The sequence below is a fragment of the Impatiens glandulifera genome, chromosome 7, assembly GCF_907164915.1.
Source record: "Impatiens glandulifera chromosome 7, dImpGla2.1, whole genome shotgun sequence".
In the NCBI taxonomy this organism is placed as follows: Eukaryota; Viridiplantae; Streptophyta; class Magnoliopsida; order Ericales; family Balsaminaceae; genus Impatiens; species Impatiens glandulifera.
Genome location: NC_061868.1, coordinates 15,672,476 through 15,698,083, shown reverse-complemented (window position 1 = coordinate 15,698,083; position 25,608 = coordinate 15,672,476). Strand labels below are relative to the sequence as shown.

At 31.9% G+C, this 25,608-nt stretch overlaps 1 protein-coding gene and 1 pseudogene across 1 annotated transcript; one reads left to right on the top strand and one right to left on the bottom strand.

Moving 5' to 3' along the window:
• The first annotated feature begins 17,741 nt into the window (after nucleotides 1–17,741).
• On the top strand, nucleotides 17,742–18,290 carry LOC124909568 (MADS-box protein FBP24-like). The gene has a single exon (XM_047450236.1). The coding sequence runs from the start codon at nucleotides 17,742–17,744 to the stop codon at nucleotides 18,288–18,290; it is 549 nt and encodes a 182-aa protein (XP_047306192.1).
• A 724-nt stretch (nucleotides 18,291–19,014) lies between these two features.
• LOC124909566 lies at nucleotides 19,015–23,598 on the bottom strand (annotated as a pseudogene).
• Nucleotides 23,599–25,608: the final 2,010 nt, after the last annotated feature.

The following is a 25,608-nucleotide window of genomic DNA, read 5'->3' as shown; positions in this document are numbered from 1 at the left end:
ATTAAAGGGTGAAATTTGATCCAAATGTATAATTTAAATCAATTAATTATCTAAAATGCCTTGATGACCAATTAACAAAATGTTGTTAATTTGTAGTGTAACTTACATGAGTTTGTTATTATTATTATTTTTTATGATAATTAATATTATTATTAACAAATTGGAAAACCATGTAACGTTACTATTGAATTGTAAATGCCTTAATTGTTTTGGCAAACAATTACTCTATAATGAAGAGAAAAATATTAAGGTAATGAAGAGGCAAACAATGCCAACCGTTGGATCAAATGATGATTTTATTTAATGGTTTAACTTTTCAACAATATAAAATCTCTCATCTCTAATCTAAAACTCACTTCATCATTTCATTTTTTCTCACTCTAGAATTCCAAAAGTCTTCTTCTTGTTTTGTGAGTGTTCTTCGAGTTCTTTGCTCGATATTTCCGTTAAAACCCGGTGATAGTTCAGGTACGCTAATCAAGTTCGATGAGTAGTGATTTTAGTGCAGAATCACTACTGGATTCGTTGTACCCTGGGAGACAGCCATCTACGTTTAGCTCCAGAACAAGCGGGGGACGATGAAACTATTTTAAGGGAAATTTGTCTAACACATGCATCGAATTGGTGATTTCGTTCTTCATATATTTTATTTATTTCATTTATTTGTACATCATTTTATATATATTTCTGTAATTTATTTCAAGAGAGAATATTTAACATGTGAAACAGGAAAAACGCATAAAACAATAACGAAAGCATTGGGTAAAGAAACAGACTTGAGAAAATGAGTTTTAATGAAAGGGAAAACTTGAAAGGTGTTAGATTAAGTTAAGTAAAGAAAAAAGGAAAATTAATTAATATAGAAACGGTTCAACTAGCGGAGATTCTCGGAACAGCTGGAGTAATCAGTCCCCTTTTTTTCAAGCTTATCTCTTTCAGCAACTGAACGGGTTTTGGTAACTTTCGTTGAGTTGGTACAGAAGTTGTAACATGGGAAAACCACGGAAAACACGACTTATTTGAATAACCCGGTGACCTACCAATTGTAGAAGATCTCCGCTCCGTCTTTGATTCCGTAGAGAACCGTCTTTGTCTCTCCGCTCGAGTAGGTGCTTTGGTTGACTTTGATTCATCAAGGGTCCAGTCATTAATTAAGAAAACAAATTTTAATAGATTAAAATAAACTTAGGTGAATAAGTTAATCAATACGACATAATTTTAATGATGTGGTCATAAACAAAATACGAATGAGCAACAAAGACGTCTCACTTCAACAGACGTATTAGTCTGAAGAAGCGCGAGTAAACGTCTCACTTCATCAGACGTGTTAGTCTAAAGAAGTGTGAGTAAATGTCTCACTTCATTAGACGTGTTAGTTTGAAGAAGCACGAGTAGACGTCTCACTTTATTAATGTGCAATTTAATATAGATCGTCTAAGAACGTGCAAAAGAAGTCAAGGATATGTATAACTCAATTTACTAATTAGTAATAATATTTTCTAATTTGTATGTCAACAATTAGGCATGGTAGTGTTGTATAATAGGTTGGGTATCCAAAGAATCGAATCGAACAGTTTGGATAATTAGTTTAATTTTTGATTCCGGTTAATTTTGGGATAGAACCGATCGGTTTCAAGTCGGTTCCAAGTACCGAAAAAGATTCCAATAACTAAAAGAACATATTTTGGTTAGCACTGTTCGGTTACAATTTCAAATGGTTCTACTTCTATTCCTTCCACTCAAATACGTAGAGGATTAGAAAAAAAAATAGGAAGAGAATAAGAGACTATGAAGAATAAGTATATGAGAAAATGGAGTATTTTATCTTTTAATATATATTTTATTTTAAATATTATTAATTTATAATATAGGACTGTTCGTTTTATTTTAATTAATATAATATTTATAACTTTTTTTATTAAATAATTTTATAAAACGTAATACACATGAATTAATTTTATTTTGTTAATGTAAAATTAAATGATTTAAAATTAAGTTCAAATTATAAAATTTTGTTAAATTAATTTAAATTATGTTAAAAACATATTTTTAGAACTAAAAATATATTAATAGGTTAAAATTAGTTAAATGAGTCCAAATGAAATAGTTTTAAAAAAATTGAGTTCGTTTCAGATCGGGATACACATAAGTTCCGAACCGATATTTTGGGTAATTTAAATACCCATATTTTTCTGGGTAAATTCAGGTCCGGGTCGGGTCCTTCGAAACTCAGAAATATACCTTGCCTACCAATAATGAAAGTGTTGGTTCACCAAGAATTATATTGACGAATGATTTCGTTCAACGACAAGAATTAATAAAAGATATTGAGGTATGAGTGATTAGTTACTCGATTGTGACTTTATTCTTTATATTTGATGCTTCTTCTTGTTTTTTTTCTCTAAGTCTAAGTGATTTCATTTTTCAATCTTCCACTAGTATGATGTTACATCTTATAGACCATAGACAATTATCTAATTTACTACCAACAACTTCTAAATCATGTTTATTACAGTTATAAGCGTTTCACGTTTTTTTTATAGTTCTTGTGTGCAATTGCATGTTTTAAATATGAATTTTTAATATTCAATGGGGTTATTGATTAGTGGTTGATTTATTACAAATTTTGGTAATAAGTGTTTCATATTTCCAAGTTTGTGTTATTAACTCGCAGTTATTGACAATGAATTGGCATATCTATCATCATTAGGAGGAAAGAGATATTGTAGAAGGTAACATATCTTTCACTTGTGTCTTACTTCATATTTCTATCATTTTCTTGATTTGGTTTTCTCAACTTGAGGGATCTCTTTAGAGTGTTTAGCGTTTAACTAATTTCAATTGATATAGCAAAGTGTCTTAAAACATGCTATATAACCATTATAGCTATGGCATCTACAATTCGAGCATCTCAACTTTGACAGTCTTGAACTTCTAACGAATAAGAAGATAGTGAGAGGCATATCTTCCATCCACAATTCGAATGAACTATGTGAAGGATGTCTACTTGTAAATTAGTTCCGAAAGAGTTTTCCAAATGAGTCAACATCAAGAGTTACAAAGTCACTTGAACTCATACTCACCGGTTTATGTGGACCAATCATCACATTGTCTACATGTGAAGCCAAATATGTTGCAACTACACACTGTGTATGCCACGCAATCTAGATTAGTCATGATTTTGACTATTTTGAATTTATATATTTAAAATAATTATTTAATATTTATAAATTTGAAAAGTGTAATTTAATTGTTTACACCTATAGTAGACTCTCGATAAAATTATATTCGATAAAATTATAACATCGGTAAAGTAATAAATTCTTACAGTCATGACTCGGGCAGAATAGTTAAAGTAGTAATTTCGATAAATTTACTAAGTAATATATTTTTTTGGCGCATATAGGTCCCAACCGATATATAAAGTGATAATATCTACTATTTTTTTAATAATTCCGAGTGCCTTAGTGAAATATGAGTCTACCGTAGTCTTCCTTATATGAAAATTTATATTTATTTGAATCCCATCCCACATTTTTTGCAAAGCTTTATGAATTTATGGAGTGCTTCTATCATATTGTAAGAGGAAATCACTAAGTTTCATTGCTGCTATAATTGCTTCATTGCGAGAAACATGCTCCAAAACAAGATTATCATCCTCATTGTCTTCATCTTGATTGTTTTCTCTAAGACCCTCAATGATTTCTTCATTAGCTAAAATCTAAGTCGTGTTGTTTTCACCCGGATAATCTAAGAGTTGATCCACATTCATTGTGTTACGATTGTGTAAATCATTTATTGGTGACCATAATTCCCTAATGCCTTCTTCTTCTAAAGGTTGTGGAACCACATTTTCTACCGAACGAAGTTTTCAATGTTGAAAGAAATTTGCAATTGTGGTATTCTTAATATTGTTCATCCAAGCTTAGATAGCAATATTGATTGCATCGAAAACATTGACCTTCTCTGGATTTGTTTTTTCAGCTTCAAAACCCTTTAAAATAGAACGACAAAATTTGCGGCGATAATGAATCTTAAATGCTCTTATAATTCTTGCATCACAAGGCTGAATTTTTAAAGTTGTATTGGGTGGTAAGAAAACAATTCAACATTTTGTAACCCTTAAAATACCTTTGGATGGACAAAACAATTGTCAATAACCAATAAAACCATTCGTCCATCCAATTTTTTGTCAAACCATCAAACATATTCTTCAAACAGTACTCCAGTCATCCATGCTCGTTTATTGGCATGATATTGGAAATTTAAACTTTGTAAATTAACATTTTTAAAGAAACGTGGTTCCGCAAACTTACTGATGATTCATAAAGGAATTTTCTCTAACCCATCTTCATTACAACAAATGGCTACTGTCATTATTTCTTTGTCCTTTTTTCTTCTCTCGAGTTGTTGTGTAGTTAATGAATGATCAACTTGTAATCTATAAAACAAGACAATTTCATCCATGTTGAAAACATATTTCATGGAAAACAGTCCTAGTTTCTCTAGTGAGAACTTTTACTCACTAGGTCCACAAAATATACCCCCTTCTCCAAACTGTAGATAACAGAAAATTACTTTAAGATATGACTTTCAATTGTATTGTATAAATTTATTTGCATATAAAAACATGAAGTATAGGAAAGTGAAAACTATGTATCTAGTTGCACGAGTCTCAGGTGGAGCTATTCGAAGTCGTTGGCTAAGAATACCCACAAAATTTGTTAGTCCAGAACCTACAGAGAAGAACAATAATCATAGCCAATATAGTTTCACTAGGCCTTGTTTGGTGAAAAGTTATTTGGATATAATCCAAAATAAGCTAACTTATTCCATCATCAATCACTTCATCATTAAGTCATTATCAAAAAGAACTTACTCCTGTTTATGACATTTTAAAATATAAAATACAGAGGATTGTTATTTAACCTAAATAACCCACTTTTTTGCTGTTATTTCTGAAAAAAAATATGTATTTAAATAAACAATCTCTAAGTAAGAGACAGTAGAATGTAATACATTTCTACTATAAGTTTCTAGGTTAGTGCATCATAAGTTTTTTCAAATAGTACTAACCGTGCAAAAAGAGCCTTATGTTTTTGAGTTTTCCCTTGTAAGGTGTAAACTTTTTGGATTCTCCCTCCCTAGCAAGAGAAAAAATATCTTCAAGCTCAAGAATCCAACCCTGAGAATTTATACTTGTGCTTAATCTTATAATCCCATCATCAATAAGCATGCAAATAGAGAATAGCGAGGAATGACTTAATTTCAGGAAAACTTTGAGAAAGCAAGAATCCCAATATGTGTGTGTAGGAGCATGAGTTATGTGTAGATACTTCTCAACCAAATGATAATCTTCACTGTTAAATGGAAATGGATCAATGTTACATTAAAGTTTCATATATTTCTCAGTCAGGCTGTCATCATTATCACCAAAATATCAATTATTAGCCAAAACATTATTATTGAGTTAAAAAATAAAAAAATTTAGAAGCTGGTAATCTTGAGATTTGGAACTACACACTATGTAATTTAGAGCAGCAATCTAGTCCTTTAGTTGATGTCCCAATAAATATATGACAGAAAAAATGAGACTATAAAGGACATAGAATATGACAGTTAACTGTAATTTTACTTGTGTAGTTGTAATCGGGACAGAGCTAGGATGACCTATGAAGAATTTGTTATCATCCCATTGATCTGAAGCCATTATTATAAAGTCAAAAGCTCATAATTATATGAAATTATTCATTCATCCATCCATACATAATATGATATTATTAAAGTGGTCAAAAGATTTAACCAAGTTTGATTCCAACAAAACTATAGAAACTCCATGAGGATAATGTTTCATTTCAGGAAACCACTACAAATAACGTTTATATAACATGTCAGAATCCAAAAATTAAACACAATGAGAATCATGAAAAAGACCGACCCCATTCATAATTCATACATTTCTAAATACATTTTTATAGCTAGTCTTGTTAATTAAAGAGAATGCCAAAATGAAAATATATGCCTCACGATAACTCAATGTCTTAGTCTATTGTAATCTTCGTGCCCTTTCATCTAATTCTAATAATAATAATAATAATATATATATGACAATAAGCTCAGGATGATATATAACAACAATTCAATATTCATGTGATTAGAGAAAATAGTTTTCTATAATTGTTAACCTTCTACTTCAAACAAGAATTACATAAGAGTTATGAGTCAATCTAGCTATAAATCAAGGAAGTGAACTCTTACATTGATCGGTAAAGTAGAAGTTAGTCTTCAAAAGGAGTTACTGTTGCTTCTGGAGCAACTGCTACAAAGATATTTTATATTTGGAGATCGATCAAAATTCATGAAAAACGAATATGTTGCTCAATCAATTCATTGAAGAACAAAGGGAACTGATAACATACACTATTGACTGAGTTGGATACGAAAAGTAGAAGGTGATTCCGATGTTTTAATAAGAAGACGGTGGATGCCTATTATGTCGACTATAGTTCTGGAATTTTATATCTTTCGGTTGGATAATATAGTTGTTGTTCATCACATCAGCCAATGAATCTCCAAATATAAAATTAAAAGGAACTCCATCTACCAAGAAAATCTCCTTGAAGAAGATCAAATTTAGGAACAGAATCCTGATAATTATCCTTTCAATTTTATTGTTCCTCTCTCTCAAGCTAAGTTCAAGTTTCTACATCATAAGAGCATTAATTCATCAAACAAAACACGAAAAATGAGAATAGAAAAGTAAACGCAAAACGAATGAGAATCCTTTTAGTATAAAATTTGACTTCACATGCCAGTATGAAGATAGATTCAATTGCAATTACAACACGAAAAATGATATATTAATCCCTCTAATATTTCATTTCTCCTAATTTTACCTCCCATATCTAACTGGATTATTTCCTAATCTACTTTTTCTAATAGTTCGTAACCGTCACATGCGGCGCTAGGCGAACACGATCGGAACTTGATTCCCTACGATGGCTGGAGAATCGAGAAAGTGGATGATTCTGGTCGCCACTATATGGATACAATCTTTCACCGGAACAAATTTCGATTTCAAAAATTAGTTCTCTGAATCTCTCAAGTTCCGATATATAGATCGATCAAGGAGCCAGCAACATTCTCTTGTTTATTTTTGCATCAGTAAGTTAGCGTAATCGATCCGACTTCTTTCTCACAAGTAAGTTCCCTCACTCCATCTCTATCTATCTAATTTTGTTTCAGTATCACATTATTATATTCATGGAAGATCTATCTATCTAATTTGTATTCATTCCTAGTCTCAATTTCAAAAAAATTAGAGGTTGAATAAGTTATAAGCGAAGCGTCGTGAGAGAAGTGAGATGAACGAACGAAAAGAAGTGAGATGAATGAACGAAAAGAAGATTCGTGGTTTATTTACTAGTATCAATTTCTATAAATGTAGAGGTTAAATGAGTTACGGTATCGCCATGCCATGGAAGCAAAAACGAAGCGTCATGAGATGAAATTAAGAGTGACGAACTATGAAATTGAAATCATTTTTATTAATTATATAGGTATGTTCTTCTACTTCTTCTTGTTCTTCAAAGTTGCTGTGACGCTGTCAATGGTTTTTAGGTGCAAAACCTAGCTAGGTCAGGAAGATGGTGACACAAGGCTTTATAGTGGATTTGAATAAATCACTGGTGTTCCAGGTCTAATATCATCACCTTCCTTACTCCTCTAGCTTACAGTATTTTGTTATGTTAGTTTTTATTTTTTATTGTGATTACTTTTTTGAGCCTCTAGGGCGGGCAATGTTAGTGAAAATCGAACCTGAGATCTTTATTCTCTTAGTTGGATTTGAATCCGAGTTTTTGTTTCATATTGATGAAAAATGTGTTTGGATTTAATTTCATCAACTATATGACAGTTTTAGTTGATTGAAGAGGTGCTTAGCTTAGCTATCATTTCATATGTGTTTCCTTTATTTCACATAGGTAGGCCACCTTGGAGAAGCTTATCAAGAATGAGTTCACCAGCCTATAGTCACCAAGGAAGGCTCACGCTTTTTCCAAAATGCTTTTTGGGAGGTAAATCGCTTTTCTAAATAAGGGCATCCTTTCAATTTCAAAAATCTCATGTGGGATTGTTGCCAAACATATTTGAGCGTATCAAACAGAAATAATGTTAGCATTTCGAATAAACTCAATACTATTATTACTTTTTTGTTGGGGGAACTGGAAGCAGTTTATAACCCTTACACATTGGTGGGCAATTCCTCTAATTTGGCTGCCGGTTGTAAGTTGGTCTATCTCTATGTCAATGAGAATGGGTCACACAATTTCAGAGATTGGTTTGATGGTAATTTCGGGATATTTATATGGACATTGATGGAGTAGACTTTGTATCGGTTCTTGTTTGCAATGTTTACTTGATAATAAGATAGGATGGCTTGACTGATTGTATTCTATGAGCATACTTGATAATATGTAATATGCAATAATCAGTTTTTTAAGCTTCCATAATTTTGTTTCAGTTTTTAACATGGTTGTTTTGAATTCAATTGTTTCCTTGCTTGAAGTAGCCCTAGTGCAATGCCTGGTGTGACAGATGGAGATTGGCTTGAACTGGCCCTAGTCCATAATTTATTACAGTGCCATGAGACCCATGACATCAAAATCGGTTCACTAGATCAGGTTTTCTCTTTAACTATCATAGATATAGATTTAAATATCAATTATACTTACTCTCATCACAATTATTTTTCTTCCTTTGGCAGATTATTAATGAAACAATCCATGCTCTTCAAAACTTGAAGGAATCGAGCAACGGTATAACATGTCTTGCTTTGAGGGTTTTTACATATGTCATTGATCGTACACCTACAGGGACTGTTGATATGGTTATTTCATACTGCCATTATTATATAAACGATTCATCGTTAGAAGATTTGATGCCTTATCTGAAAAACAAAGAGATAAAGATTATTAATGCATCTCCTCTTTCAATTGGACTTCTTACAGAAACTGCTTCACCTAAACTTAAGGTTTTTTTCTTTGAGATTATGATTCATATATAGAATGCTTTCTCAAAGAAATGCATAGTTGTTTTCAAAATCAATTAGTAAAATCAGTTCCCACTTCAATTTGCAAGCCAGATAGATAGATTATGGTTATTTATTACTTAATGAATTATTAACCTTGGTTTGCAGGCTCCATGCGACGAGGTTGGAGAGAACTGTAAAGGGAAGGGGAAGAACATATCAATAGGATTCCTAAACCCTTTATTTGAACCATTCATTTCTCTCAATGTAAGCTCTCTCCTTTTCTATAACCGTATACCTGAGTATTTCGTTTGTCTACATATTTCATTACATTGAATTGGATCGATTAATTGTGCAAACCTAATTTGATTTCATAATTAGATCAGTTTGTTTATTTATTAAAAATTTGAGTAACATTATTGTAGTTATTGTGATTTATATACTGATGATGACACAAACAAGTCTTAAATAATGACATATTTTGATAATATATCTTTAAAAACTGCCTATTCAGTATTTCCAAAGTATGTCATCAAACAATAATAATTTAGGTCTCCTCAACCGAATAGAGGACTTTAGAACTTCTTGTAAGAATTATTTTTAGCCACTAGGTTTGTCTAGCAAAAATAGTGATTTCTTTAATAAAATTATTATGATAATATGTGCCATTTAGAAATACTTGAGATCTAAATCTAGACTTCAATAAATTTGTGTATATGTGTTTAACTATGAACTGTTTTCAATGGTAAATCTGATACGTTCATTTTACTTGAGTTTCAAATCATTAAAACAATCAATTATTCTTAGTTGTTTGCTCACATTTTAGCCTGCACTCTAATTAGGTAAAATCTAAAACATAATCTAATCAACTTCAAATTATCTTAAAATCTAAAAAAAAATAGTTAAGACGTCAAGCTAAATATGATTAATCAAATGTTTAAATTTAGTTTTGTTGTGTGTTGATTTTAGTAAATTAGTTATGTGGTTAGTTGACAAATTTGTATAATTTGTCATTATTGATTCCTTTTGTTGTTATAATTCTCTTACGTTGATTTTAGTAATTTAGATGAATTTTTGTATTTGTATAATGTGGTTATTGACTCTTCTTTTGTTGTTTGTCTATTTTATGTTTAAATATGAGTATTATGTGAAAATAATTGTCTAATTTAGATCTCTTTGTTGAAATTGTTGTAGGTTATTAATGAATTTTAAGCATTTGGATTGGACATGATGATATTTTTTTAAGGTTTAATTTGAATATAAGTATTTTATGACTTTATATTAAGATATAGTATTTTAACTTTTTAGATTTAGATATAAGAATGATTTGTGTTATTTCAATGAGGTTTAATTTAATTTTTTTATGTGGTAAATTATGGTTGGAATATATTAATTTTAATTTTAATGTATTTGATTGATTTATGAGATTTTATAAAATAATGTTTAATATAAAATAAAATTATTTTTTATTAAAATATTAAAATAAATATATAATATTAATTTGAATGGAATAACAAAAATACAACGAATATTAAAATAAATAATGTTCAAAATTTTAGTTAAATCGTCGAAAATATTAACAAAAAAGTTAATTCTTTTCCGTGGAAAATTTCGTGACAAATTAGAATGTTAAATTATTACGTAAGAAGATCCGTCGCAAAGATTACATCAGAAGATCCGTCGCAAATATTACGTCGTAAGATCCGTCGAAAATATTACGTCGCAAGATCCGTCGCAAGTACTTTCCGACTAATTGAATAGCCGTCGAAGATTTACCCACGAGCTATTTTGCAAACTTAACTTTCATGATGGAATTTTCGTTGCAAAAGTTTTATCCGTCACTAAAACTGTAGATAAAAAACGTCGCTAATTGCCCATATTTTGTAGTGGAATGTATTCCTAAACATCGATGTTTGCACAATTTAACGATATGTTCATGCATAAGCCATGAAAGTTGAATGAGAAATTCAGCAAGAGAGAGTGATAAAGAATGAGAAGCACGTACTACAATATGAATATAGAACGACGGAGTAGTGCAAGATTCGTCATCGGTAATACGTGAAAGATAGAGATCGGTGAGAGAGAAGGGCGACAATAGTAATTTGAATGCTGAAAATCCAGTAGAAACTCTAACTATTATATCCGTCATTGTTGCTGTTGCATTGCAGTCTTTTTCCTCATGGATCTTAGTGATTACATTTTTCTCCATGAAAATGTTATGTTCTAGTAATCGTGAAATTTAATATTTGACATTTTTAATCAAAAATTTTAATACACAAATAATGTTGCACAATAAAGGCTTTAATAATATTTGAGGTATACCTCACAATAGAATTGTCCAATTCATGAACTATAACTAAGAAAAGAGATAAAAAATAACAAAAAAAAGAATTTCAACACTTTCAAATTTATAGTTAAATATTTCATAACAAAAAATAATAGAAAATTATGGAATAAATAATTATTTTGTTTGTCTCATATATACAAGCTATTACAAAAATAAACAGAACATTTAGGATAACATCTATTTATAAAACAAAAATTATTTACACAATTTATCCTTAAATATCATCTTAATCATTTTTTTAATACCTGAGAACTTAGAATGAAAATCTCATTTTAATCATAATACACCTATATAAAAAACATTTGAATTAATAATTTATACTATCTTTGTATATGCCTTCAAAAATTAAAAATCTAAACTTTGACTTTTATGTCAACCAAAAATTTAAATATAAATATCAAATTATAAAACATAATATATATAATCATATAAATAAAAAAATAGTAAATTACAAATTGTTGCATTAGATAGTTGAAGAGAGTTTATCTAACAAATATCTAGCACTATAAATCTACTAGGCATAGTTTTCTTTCTTTTCATAGTTGATCATCTTTCTTATCTCCATTAAAGTATAACAAAATTATATTCGACCTTTTCACTAATAGTATATTAAAAAATATTTATAAGGGGTGGGCTTAAGCTCATACATATATACGTCTCGTAGCGATGGAAAGAATATCGCTAAATTTTCTTAACTTTTTTCTATGTGTTTTCCTTTTTTTCATTATTTTGTCTGACGTATATACTTAGAGATTAATACAAGAAGATTGTGTACTGCATGTATGTACTTGAAGATGGATATTTTGAGATAAAAAACATCTTACAACATATGATATTACACCATTTACAGTAAATATTAAATAACTTTACAAAGAGAAAATGTTTACCATTAATTATACTTTAACAACTTATCCAATAGATGAACCACTATACAAAATTTAAAATTTCAATTTCAACAACATTAAATAAATTATATTTTATTATTATACATGTAAATTATTATTTTATCGATTACACTAACATTATAACTTTATAAAGAGTCTACTATACCTATTTTTATTATATTATTAAAATAAAAATAAGTATTTTATAAAAATTATCTTTAAATAAATAAATTTTATATTAACCAAGTAAATAAGAGTATTTATAGTAAAATCATAATTAAAAATATAATATTTTTTATTATTTATAATTTATATGTAAAAAAAAAAAATTATTTTATAATGAGATATAAAACAAAATAATTATTATAATATCTATTTTAATTTATTAATCTTTCATAATAATAAGAATACATGTACTATATTATAAATATTTTTTCTCCGTAATTATATATACACGGCGGTCGGCGGACAGCTTTATATCCAAGCAATCGTTCATAAAAAAAAAGAGGCAGAAGAGATCGAAAGAGAGAAAGAAGCACTCGAAACTCGAAAGCAAATCTCATTGATTATTTTCTCTCCTCGAATAGATATATAGATCATGACGACGGCGGCGGCGGCGACGACATCTGATGATAATAAAAGTGATGGGAGAAGAAATAACAGAGGTCAAGGGAAGAAGAAATGGTGAGTACCTCCACTTTTAAAAGGAAAATTGAATACCTCCAATTTTGTTTTAACATTGTCTAAGTAGATTTTTCTTTTATAAGCATTATCCTCTTTTTTCTTTCATGTGTTATTTTTTAGACCTCGTTTACTCTCCAGCTGGAATTGCTCCGGATAGTATAGGTCTTAGATTTAGGGGACTTCATCAGCTCCCTCATTGTTTTAACTGACCAGTTTATTATCTTTTCATATTCTTCCTTCGGTAGAAAATTCCAATCCTTAAGATAAGTGTCATTCAAATTTTTAATTCAATAAATGAACAAGTCTAATTTTCTTTTTCTTTGCTTACGGTCAATAAGTTTCTAAGTCCTTCCACCTTATCTTTCATGGGTTGAGTCTTTCAAATTCTTTGAAGTCCATATATTTTTCTTCTTTGCCTAAAAATAAATAAATTATCTAATTGTTTTTGTGCATGTGCATCAAAACATGCTAAGTTTGACTTAGCTTGAATTAGGTTCAGTAGACGTATTGCTTATTAGACGTACGTAGTTAGACGTGCAGTCTAACGGATACGTAGTTAGACGTGCAGTCTAAAAGACGTAGTTAGACGTACAGTCTAATGGATACGTAGTTACACGTGTAGTCTAACAGATATGTAGTTAGACATGTAGTCTAACAGATACGGAGTTAGACGTGCAGTCTAACAGATACGTAATTATACGTGCAGTCTAACAAATGTAGTTAGATGTGCAGTCTAACAGATACGTAGTTAGACGTGCAGTCTAACAGATACGTAGTTAGACGTGCAGTCTAACAGATACGTAGTTAGACGTGTAGTCTAACAGACGTAGTTAGATGTGCAGTTTAACGGATACGTAGTTAGACGTGTAGTCTAATAGATATGTAGTTAGACGTGCAGTCTAACAGATACGTAGTTAGACGTGCAGTCTAACAGATGTAGTTAGACGTGCAGTCTAACGGATACATAGTTAGACGTGTAGTCTAACTAATACGTAGTTAGACGTCTAGTGTAACAAATACGTAGTTAGACGTAGTCTAATAGATACGTAGTTAGACGTGTAGCCTAACAAATACATAGTTAGATGTGCAGTCTAACGGACGTAGTTAGACGTGCAGTCTAACAGATACGTAATTAGACGTGCAATCTAACAGACGTAATTAGACGTGTAGTCTAACAGATACATAGTTAGACGTGCAGTCTAACAGATACGTAGTTAGACGTGCGATCTAACAGATGTAGTTAGACGTGGAGTCTAACAGATACGTAGTTAGATGTGCAGTCTAACAGATATGTAGTTAGACGTGCAGTCTAACAGATGTAGTTAGACGTGCAGTCTAACGGATACATAGTTAGACGTAAATTCTAAAAGACGTAGTTAGACGTCCAGTCTAATAGATACGTAGTTAGACGTTTAGTCTAACAGATACGTAGTTAGACGTGGAGTCTAACGGATACGTAGTTAGACGTGCAGTCTAATAAATACGTAGTTAGACGTGTAGTCTAATTGACGTAGTTAGACGAGCAGTCTAACCGATACGTATTTAGACGTGCAGTCTAACAGATACGTAGTTAGACATGTAGTCTAATAGATACGTAGTTAGACGTGCAGTCTAACAGATACGTAGTTAGACGTGTAGCCTAACAAATACAAAGTTAGATGTGCAGTCTAACGGACGTAATTAGACGTGCAGTCTAACAGATACGTAATTAGACGTGCAATCTAACAGACGTAGTTAGACGTGTAGTCTAACAGATACATAGTTAGACGTGCAGTCTAACAGATACGTAGTTAGACGTACGATCTAACAGATGTAGTTAGACGTGGAGTCTAACAGATACGTAGTTAGATGTGCAGTCTAACAGATATGTAGTTAAACGTGCAGTCTAACAGATGTAGTTAGACGTGCAGTCTAACGGATACGTAGTTAGACGTACATTCTAAAAGACGTAGTTAGACGTCCAGTCTAACAGATACGTAGTTAGACATTTAGTCTAACAGGTACATAGTTAGACGTGGAGTCTAACGGATACGTAGTTAGACGTGCAGTCTAATAAATGCGTAGTTAGACGTGTAGTCTAATAGACGTAGTTAGACGAGCAGTCTAACCGATACGTATTTAGACGTGCAGTCTAACAGATACGTAGTTAGACGTGTAGTCTAATAGATACGTAGTTAGACGTGCAGTCTAACAGACGTAGTTAGACGTATAATCTAATAGATACGTAGTTAGACGTGCAGTCTAACTCCTTCAGACTAGTCTGAGGGGACACGTAGTTAGACGTGTCGTCTAACTCCATTAGACTTGGTGATCTAACTGATCCTACTATTAGACGGGGGCGTCTAACTTCATTAGACTTGTCAGTCTAATTGAAGCACGTCTAATGCCTTACATCAGCAGTTGCTTGAAGTTAGCATCCGTCTACCCACGATTAACTAGTTATACGCTACTCCTGCTCCACTTATCCATGCAGATCAGTACGCCATCAAGTTACATCCAATGAATTAATGTCACGTAAGCAAATATTCTTCCCACTACTTGTTTCTTGCAGGACAATCCTAGAAGAATATTCGGTGCACTACTAGATTGTTACGGCCACGATCTTGGTGCACAGTGTCTGTTGTACCTGTGTACTATGGAGGCGTTCCAATGGGTGTTTTCCACGTGTCATTATAGAATATTCGACCGTTAGTACATGTTCTCTATTTAAAGATCCTTAAGGAGAACGGACAAAAACAAGCGACAAACATACAGAAGATACACGAACGAACTACTGAATTCACAATCGATCTTACGATATGCTTTCTTGCTTACTGTGTTTTGTACATCAAGAGAGAGATATAATCAAAGTATTGTCTAGCTGAGTGGTATTTTTCAATATACTGTAAGTTGAACAGAGTCTGTTCTGTTCAACAGTGAGCTAGCATTGCAACTGTATTTAATTCTAAGAAAAGTATAGTGAATCCTTCCGGTGGTTGGAAGAAGGGGTGACGTATGAGAGTTTTGCTCCGAACATCCATAAACGACTTTTTGTGTCATTTACATTTTGTCATCCTCTCCATCATCGGTTCTTAGCTTCAAACCTGAGCAAACGTTTCCACACTTAATTCGCTTCAAGAGTTTGCAAGGGTTTGTGAAGAATAGAAAGTGATAGGATTTCTATCAAACCGTTTTTACACGAAGTTGTCATCAAAAGTTAGACCCCTGTCTCTATTGGTGCCACCGATTCTTTTAGAATTACTGAATAATAACACAAAAATTCAGAATTAATCAACATAGACAGAAACTTTTTATGAACAAATGTGAGATTAACTTTTTTATTAATCTCGTTAGAATAAAATTTCACTCAAGTTAATTTATATGTTTTATGAATAATAAAGAACAGTCTAGCCCATACCAAACCGATTTCAAATTTAAATTATTTCTAAAACACATGACTGGTAAAATTTTTAAATTAGAGATATTCTTGTTCAAGTGTTATTTTAAGATATTAATTTCAATTTTGGCTTGGATAGAATGTTTTTATTTTTAAAATGATGAATATGAGCTCCAAGAAAGCTTAGACCAAATATAACCAAAACTAGCCGTTTTTGGTTTTAAATTTCAGAGCATTTCTTCTTTCCCCTAAGTTTACCACCCCGCCCCCTAATGGATTATGAGGGGGCAGGTGAACGGGAACCGACCGAAAACCCGAACCACTTTACTGACCCCTGAATACTCGATTCATTAGAATCGGGGATGGATGGAACCAATCAGAAATGCAAATAGCACAAGCGAAGCCGGGAAACGGACCGCAACGACTAGGACTCGACTCGTGTCTCCGGAGTTTTGAGCAGTTTTTTTTTTTTTTGATTTACTTATGTTACATTAGGTAGAGATGAATGTGGAAAAATTAAAACCAAATAAAAATAAAATTTAAAAGCATGCAAATATATTTTTAATGTTATAGGCAAATTAAAATTAAAATGCAAAAAAAGGGAAATTCAAGATCTTACAATGATGACATGCTCTTGATTTCTTGAGGAATTTCAGTTGTTGGAAAATTTTGGCAGTGCAAGGTCACAAAATTATGTAAAATTCGGGTCTATGATGGTCTCTTCTTGTGTGTGGGGAGGCAATAAAAAAATATTTGCAAAATTTATTCTAAAAGAAATAATTTTATTTATTCATATTATTAAGCAAATATTACTAATTAATTAATTCAAATTCAAACTAATCTAATTAATTAATAATCAAATAAATTAATCTAATTAATATATAATAATCGAAATTATATTTGCAATAATCATAATAATTGGGAAAAAAATATAACATTTGCAAAACTTATTCTAAAGGAAATAATTTTATTTATTCATATTATTAAGCAAATATTACTAATTAATTAATTCAAATTCAAACTAATCTAATTAATTAATAATCAAATAAATTAATCTAATTAATATATATATAATACATATTAACGTATTAAAAGAAATTTTTAATTATTTCCATAATTTCTTCATTTGAAAGTTCCATTTGATTTTTTTTTTTTAAATTTCAAACAAAAAAACACATAAAATTGTTTTTCAACCAAAATTAAAAAAGAATTTTTCTCCATAATTATATATATATATATACACACGGCGGTGAACAGCTTTATATCCAAGCAAAGCAAGCAATAGTTCATCAAAAGAGAGAAAGAAGAGATCATTCATCAAAAGAGAGAAAGAAGAGATCGGAAGAGAGAAAGAAGAGATCGGAAGAGAGAAAGCAAATCTCATTGATTTTCCTGTCTCCTGCTCGAATAGATATATAGATCATGACGGCGGCGGCGGCGACGACATCTGATGATAGTAAAAGTGACGGGAGAAGAAATAACAGAGGCCAAGGGAAGAAGAAGATTAACATTGCGCGAATCGAAAACAAATCTCAAAGAATGGTGAGTTTCTCCAAGCGCAAATCCAGTCTGTTAAAAAATGTGAGTGAGTTTCAGAAATTAACAGGACAAGAGGTTGGCGCCGTAGTCTTCTCCCCCGCCGGTCAAATGTACACCTCCATCAACGACAACAACAACAACGGGGAGCCCTCCTCCTTTGACGTTATTGTTGACCGAATCCTGCAAGTTGGCGATCCCTCCACCTCGACGATACAATTACAACAAGATATCAGGATGAGGACGACGACGACTAGGGAATCATCCGACAAGAGCGACAACGACGACTCTGCGTTTCTGATCGGATGGATCCTCAATGCAATTGGTTTTGATGATGATCTTGTTGAGTCCAATGATTTACAATTACTGGCGTCCAAGATGGCGGATCTCGAGAGGATTAAAGAGGAGGTCGACAGCCGCATAACTTCTTCTTAATTAAATCACTTTTTAGATATCTAATCTGATGATCCTAATGGTTGTTGTTGTTGTATTTCACTATTAGCTATATATGTATGTATGGTTTCAAGAAACCCTATTTTTCTTAAACATATTTTTTTCAGAATTATAGTACTGTTGTTTAATTAATAATTGGGATTATATCTTCACCGCTTGTTTGTTAATCATGCATAATTCTATCATCATATTATAATGTATGTTTGATTAGTAGTACTGTAATCTCTGTTCAAACAAACAAACAGATCTATTTTTCAAACAAATATTCTAAACAAATCCAATTTATATCCATTTTCAGATAAGAAACATATATACACATGTAAATTATTATTATTATTATTATTATTATTATTATTAAAAAAGAACTCACGTAAATTAAAATTAGTTAATTAATAAAAGAATATTCGGCTGTTTGTTAATTAACAAAATATATGACATGGGCTGCAAGTAGATACTATAAATCTGTTCCTAAATTTAGGAGGATTTATTAAATACTTAAAATGGAACTATACAGGACAGAGATGTTAAATAAGGTTGTTTTTATGTGTTTTAGAATCGATTTAAAACAATGTCAGAGAAACTGAACTGCTTCCAATTTAAATGGTGGTAAGCAAACAAGAAATCGGTTCCTCCTGTCAGATATTACAAACAATTTTGTTCTATAAAATCACCAGAATTACACTTTAACGCTACCAGCTTTTCTCGATTAGAATTGACAGACTTGCTGCAGTTTTCGAGCCTGAAAACATTTGCAACGCCCATTTCCACTTGATTCAGTTTCTTCTATTTTTGTAGTCTTCTTCAATCCGGTGAAGTCAACACTACTTAGTTTCGGTTGTTTTTTCTTATTATTGTTCGTAGAATAATCATCTTCGATTTCATCAGATTCCCTATCAAACATTATGCAAAGACTCTCATAAATGGAAGTTATGAAATAAACATCACAATATAAACTAATATTCTATTTCATTGCGAGTTTCATGATTCAATGTACAATTTATACCTTATTTATATTTTGTACCATAAAATAACAGTTACACCATTCCATCCAACATCACATTTTCAATCTAATCATTCAAAACACCAACTAAAAACTAAGGATGATCTAATCTAATCAAAATGACATTAAACCTTAAATGACAACAAAAAAGTCTAATCCATATGCCTAAAGAACACAAAGTAAAAGATAAAGTAACAAAGCAAGTGTTATATAAATTGTCTTACCAAAGAAATTCAACCATATTCTTGAAGAAGGGAGTACATGTACCCCAGCTGAACCGTACTAATGTTGGAAATCCAAATACTGGGTGTTTGTGATCACCCAACCAAGTTTTAGTTGCAGGTCTGAATACAAACATATGCACAAAAATCATCCATCAATTTTTGTTTAAAACACTCACATTTAAATAACAAGCTTACTTGGAAACTGAAATTTTCGTAATCACAATATGAATGAAAATGCCAATTTTTTTTTTTTAATTTGGTATAAGTATTTTTTTGTATCATACTCCAGATTATAGACTGTAATTTTACTTGATTTCCATAGTTAGAATTAAAGTGTTTTTCTCATTCATTTGGTATATAACATTTGTTTGTTTTTTTATCATAATCCAGATTATTATAGGTAATTTTCTTCATTTTGTATAAAAATGATATTTCTGGATTATATTCCAAATTATACTGTGAAATTTTACTTCGTTCAAAATAAATTTATTATTTGGATATGATCCTAACTGTTTTCTAAATTCTTACAAATATAGATTTTATCGGATCATAAAATGTGACTATCAAGTGGCTCAACATTATCTAAATACATATACAATGAAAGATAGTAAATAAAATGGTTGTGAAAATTAGAGAAGACAACCTAATGAACACTAAATCAATCTGAAGATGATAACAAAAAGGCTTCATTTCAGCATGCATCCAACCTTTTTCCCCCTATTTCGTTAGAATTTTAGTTTAAATTTGATATACAACTCTTGAATGCATTTACCTTATTGCAAGCAAATGAAATAACTACTATCATCATAAATTACACAGTTAAGTTTGTAATGGATATTTTTGAAACAGATAAACATTACTCTAGTTTCATTCTTCCTGTTGGGATGTAAAAGGCATACTCCGCCTTTTAAGATAGTACAGATACCAAGTTCTATAACTTGATTCAAAACACTAGTTGTTAAATAATGAAAGAGTATAGATTTGTACCTCCTGGATACCCAGAGCCAAAATTTCTATTCATATTATCAGCAGTTTCATCTAGTTCCCAATTTCGAAGTGCTCGATCTCTTGTAACCTGACATGTCAAAGAAATGCTTTGGAATTGTTTCAACAAAAAGGATTTGCATTCACAGTGTGTTAAGAAAATTTGAATCACCTTAGCAACAATGCTTGCTTGACTCACAACTGGATAGACTATCAACTTTTTTTGCGACTACAAATTTTATGAATGGAAATCGTTCAGTTAATCTCACTCTGTATTTCTCTGGATCTCCAACTTTATCTACATAAACCTGAAACAGTAGCCATTAACACAAAGTCCTTGTTTGATACCCTTTATAGTTTATCCCATAATTTGAATCAAATCATGAAAATAGTTGAAATTCTTTGACAGACAAAGTATCATCTTCTTAATTACTACCTCAGTCAGAAGAACTCCCCCATTTCTGTTACTCTTCTGATAAGGCTCATGGAAGATTCATGTGAGATCTCATTGAGGTTAATCTTGGTTCTGAGACCAAATGAGCAACAAATAGCTTAGCATCATCAAAGAATGTGATTTATAATAGTCCATTTTAATATTAAACAGTCACGGACTAACTTGTTTAACATTTTTGCAGATAGTTCCTTTGGATCTATGACATCCACAGCCATCCCAGAGATTCATCATCAGCCTTCATATTATCAAATAATTCTTCCCTTTTTTCTTCCTTTAAGGTCTTTGAATCTACAATAAGCTGATGAATGATTATAATTGTCAAATTAGCTATATATATTGTATAGCTAACTATCCAACTTCATTTTAATGTTCAAGACCAAATATCATTGTTTTCGGTTATGCCTAGGTCTTTGATGTGCTATGTGAATGAGTGTATTGGATGGAACAATAAGATGACTAAACTCAAGGATTATATATAGAATGATTATGATTGTTAAATTAGCTATATACAGTTCAGTATTCAACTTCATTTGATTTATTTTAAGCATTCAAAGCTATGAAATTGAAACAAACCCAGAAAGAAAAAATGATCAAGTAATGTAAGTAAGTTGAGGAAGTATGGTAACCTGCAAAATAATACAAGCAACGAGGAAAGAGTCTTTTTGCATCCGTATACCATGGGGGGAGCTGTGTTCAAGTAAACAAATTCGTGAAAACAGAAAGAAATCGATGTGATGAAAGAGAGATGGAGGTAAAAGAAAAACCTAAGACAGGGCCGGCCTCGTCCGGTTTCGTCAATGCCCGCCCATGATGCAGCAGGAGGGTTCAGAAGCCCATTTAGGAAGATCATGACTTCCAGATTCCATTTAAAAAACTAAAACTCTCTCTGTGTCCAGATTTTTGTGCTTCCCGCCAGAAATTTACCAAACGGTAGGGAAAAGGGCAACTTATTGGATTAGTCGGATAAATTTTTCATAGAAACAAGTCCCTCAAATATAGTAAAAGGTTTAAATCGAAGAACAAAGTTAGATATCACAACCAAACCCGCAAATTAAATTAACCAAACATAGAATATATCATTATCTGGATGACTCTGAATTCAAATTAAATTATATTTCTTAGACTTTGTTTCATCATTTAAAATTAGCTTTTAAAGTCAGTATTACTTAGTAAAGACATTTTGTTTGTATCAAATATTTTTTACACTATGTGCTTCCACTGATGTTCAGGGCCGTAGGGTAGACCATCCAGGGTTAGCACATTAAATAAAATAATTAGTTTTTCAGATAAATTTATTAAGTTTTAAGATAAGAGTAGGTAACTTATTGATTTATGATAAAAAAATATATGTTTTTTAAAAAAAACATGAGGATGGGCAGCTCAATTTTTGGACCATACTACTGATGTGTTATGAAAAATAACAACAATAGTGATATCCAGAATCCATATATTAAAAAAATTGTATTTAGAATCAATGTACTATTATTATCTCAACTAGCATATATCACTTGTTAATTAAATATGTTATAATTTTTATGAATTTTTTTTTTTTTGATCATTTTTATTTTAATAAAAATATCCTCAGTATTGATATAGAGTTTTTGTGTTTTTTTTTTAAATTAGTGAGACCGCACCCATGACAGGTTGTCTACATATTCTCTTAACAATGAGAAACTAAGTCCGAACATAGTTCACAACTTGTGAGTTATGAACTTTGGTTGTATGAATTTTGTGAATGAATTTCATCATGCATGCTTTAGACAAAGTATCTTTTGAGCATGTCGACGTTGAAGGGTGCTGAGAGTATTTATCCATCCAAGGTGGTCAATCGCGTGACACCACCTAAAAATACCTTCTTAACGAGGTAGGGTCCTTCCCATGGTGTTTAGAATTTCTCTCTAGGGTCTTGTATTAGTAAGTTCTTCTTTAGAACTAGATCGCCTTCTTGAATGTTCTTAGGTTTCACCTTCTTATTGAAAGTTTTGATCATTCTTCTTTGGTATGCTTGCGTGTGACATAATGTGTTTAATCTCTTGTCTTTCATAAGATCTTGCTAATTGTACTATGACTTACACCAATCTTCTTCCACTACTTGTGTTTTGAGTAGACTCTTAGAGTAAGGACTTCGATTTCGATAGGTTGCACTGCATCCATTTTGTTGACCAATGCGAATGGCGTTTCTCCCGTTGACATTCAAATGGTCGATCTGTAGCCCTAGAGGGCATATGGCGGTTTCTCGTGTCAATGCTTGTACGTCTAAGTCATCTTCTTGATGATGGTGATGATGTTCTTATTGGCTTCTTTTATTGTGTCGTTTGTCTAAGGACGATAAGGTGAGGGCTTGTGGTGTTCAATCCTGTATTCATCTTGTACTTTGAGTAAATCTCCTCAGAAGTGTCTACCATTGTCTAAGATCAAGGCTTGAGGAACTCCGTATCGTGCAATGATGTTGTTGCGTATGAACTTGGCAACATGTGATGATTTGAGCACCTTGTATGATTGAGCTTCGACCCACTTTGTGAAATAATCGATAGCTACAAGGATGAACTCATGTCCGTTCGAAGCGTGATGATAGATTTTTCTGATGATATCTATTCCCCATGTCGATAATGCCCACGGTGAGGTCATGTTGTATAGTAGAGATACTAGAGTGTGCTTCAAGTTCTTGTAGACTTGACATTGATGACACTTCTTAACATACTCTAACATTCATGTTCCATGCTCTACTAGTAATAGCCAAAACGAATGATCTTCTTAGCGAGTGTTGATTTGTTCATGTGTGGGCCACATGTTCTTACATGTACTTCCTTCATGATATGGGATGCTTGAGGTTGGTCGATGCATATCATGTTCTGACCATCGAAGGAACGTCAATATAGCTCTCTTATGAGTAACACGTAATTTGTTGCGTATTGGCGTAATTGAATATGTATGATTTTTTACAAATTTCCGAATCTCAAACATTTCCGAGGATTTTCCTTTCACAACACGCAATCTCCACTTGCAATTCTAATACAAACATTTCACCACTAAAATATCTTTTTTTTTTACTTCGCCACTTTGCATTCAAAATGATTGGTCATCGCAAATTTATGTAACCTCAATTGAAGTTCTTTTTTATTCTTAAACAACGAACTGACTTCAATTTCGCAAGTTAATGCCTCAGTTATCGAATTTTCAATGTTTGGTATGTTACTAGTAACTCAATCACTGCATCTTGGTTAGAGCCCAATCCTAGGAACCCAATCATTGCTTGGATTGGTACTAGCAACTAAGCACTGCTTGGTTGGGTAATAGGAATCCAAGTAGCACTACAGGTTGGGTAATAGGAAACCAATCATCATCCCCTCATTTAGACGCAAACATGGTTCATCTTCAATGTCATTTTGAGTTTCAAAGACAACCTCCCGCTGTTTCGAGAATACGTTAGGATCATCAATTTTTTGAACCACTACACTTTCTTGAGTTGGGTTTGTTGGATTTCTAGGTAGTGAATTCTCTATTAAAGATACACACAATGGAGTGCGGTTGTGGGCTGAAATTGCTTCATGTAAAAAGAACTCCACATCCACATCTTTTTTTATATCAGTTATATAAGAAAATTTGACATTCATGCCCGGAGTATTATACTTGGATTGAAATAATAAATCATATCTAGATTTGTCAACATTAGTAGCAGAATAGATTAGATTAACTAATTGGGCATAAGTAGAATTTCGGGGAACATTCAAACCTCTATTTGAGTTTGGAGCAAAATGAGTAACATCATCCGTAGTTTTCCACTCTCCATTAAAGTAAAGAATTATTTGAGCTGCAATTGAAAACAGTTCAACAACATTACAAGAACTACGCGTATTATAATGTTTTGTTGTTGCCTCACTCATGATTTTTACTTACTTCGGTTGTTACTTTTTGAAGATGGCGTGAACCATAACCGAGGTGGAGTTTCCTGGTAGAGTTTCATGGAAATCCAATGCAGCAACTTTTCTAGAAATTTGCTGCAATGGATCTAATGGATATGAGCCCCCTATCCAATAGGTCGATTGAAAAAAACGTGTGGGAAATTCTTGGCACATTGTACTTCCATGAAACCTACCAGCAAACTCCTTCTTAGTGAGTATTACGCGTGAGTGAGAAACAATACGCATGAGTGAGCGAGCAAAATACGTGTGAGTCACATTTGTCTTTGTTCATATAACATAGTATTCATTCACATTCATTTAGGAGTTATTGGATCACTAACTAAAAATACAACCTAGTTATACTATACTATAACGAATCTAGTGTTCATAATCACTAAATAACATAAAATAAACATACCCCTTTTGAGAATGAAGAGTAGTGGGTCTTCAAACGGAGAGGTCGTGGTCGTAGTCGTCGTCATCTGTTGGTCGTGGTCGTGGTCTTCAGCTGCTATTGCTTATCGAATCACTAGCAGGAGTAGGGTTTGAGAGTAGAGTCGGGAGAGAGAGGGGAAGTCGTGAATTGGTGTATTTTAAATTAGGGAAAAATAAAGTATATATACGATGAAATACGCGAAATATCACTCTTGCGTTTTTATCTAAAACACGTGAGTTCATAAACGCGTTTTAGATGAAACACGCGAGTGGCATTTCACGTCTTTCTATTAACGTGAAA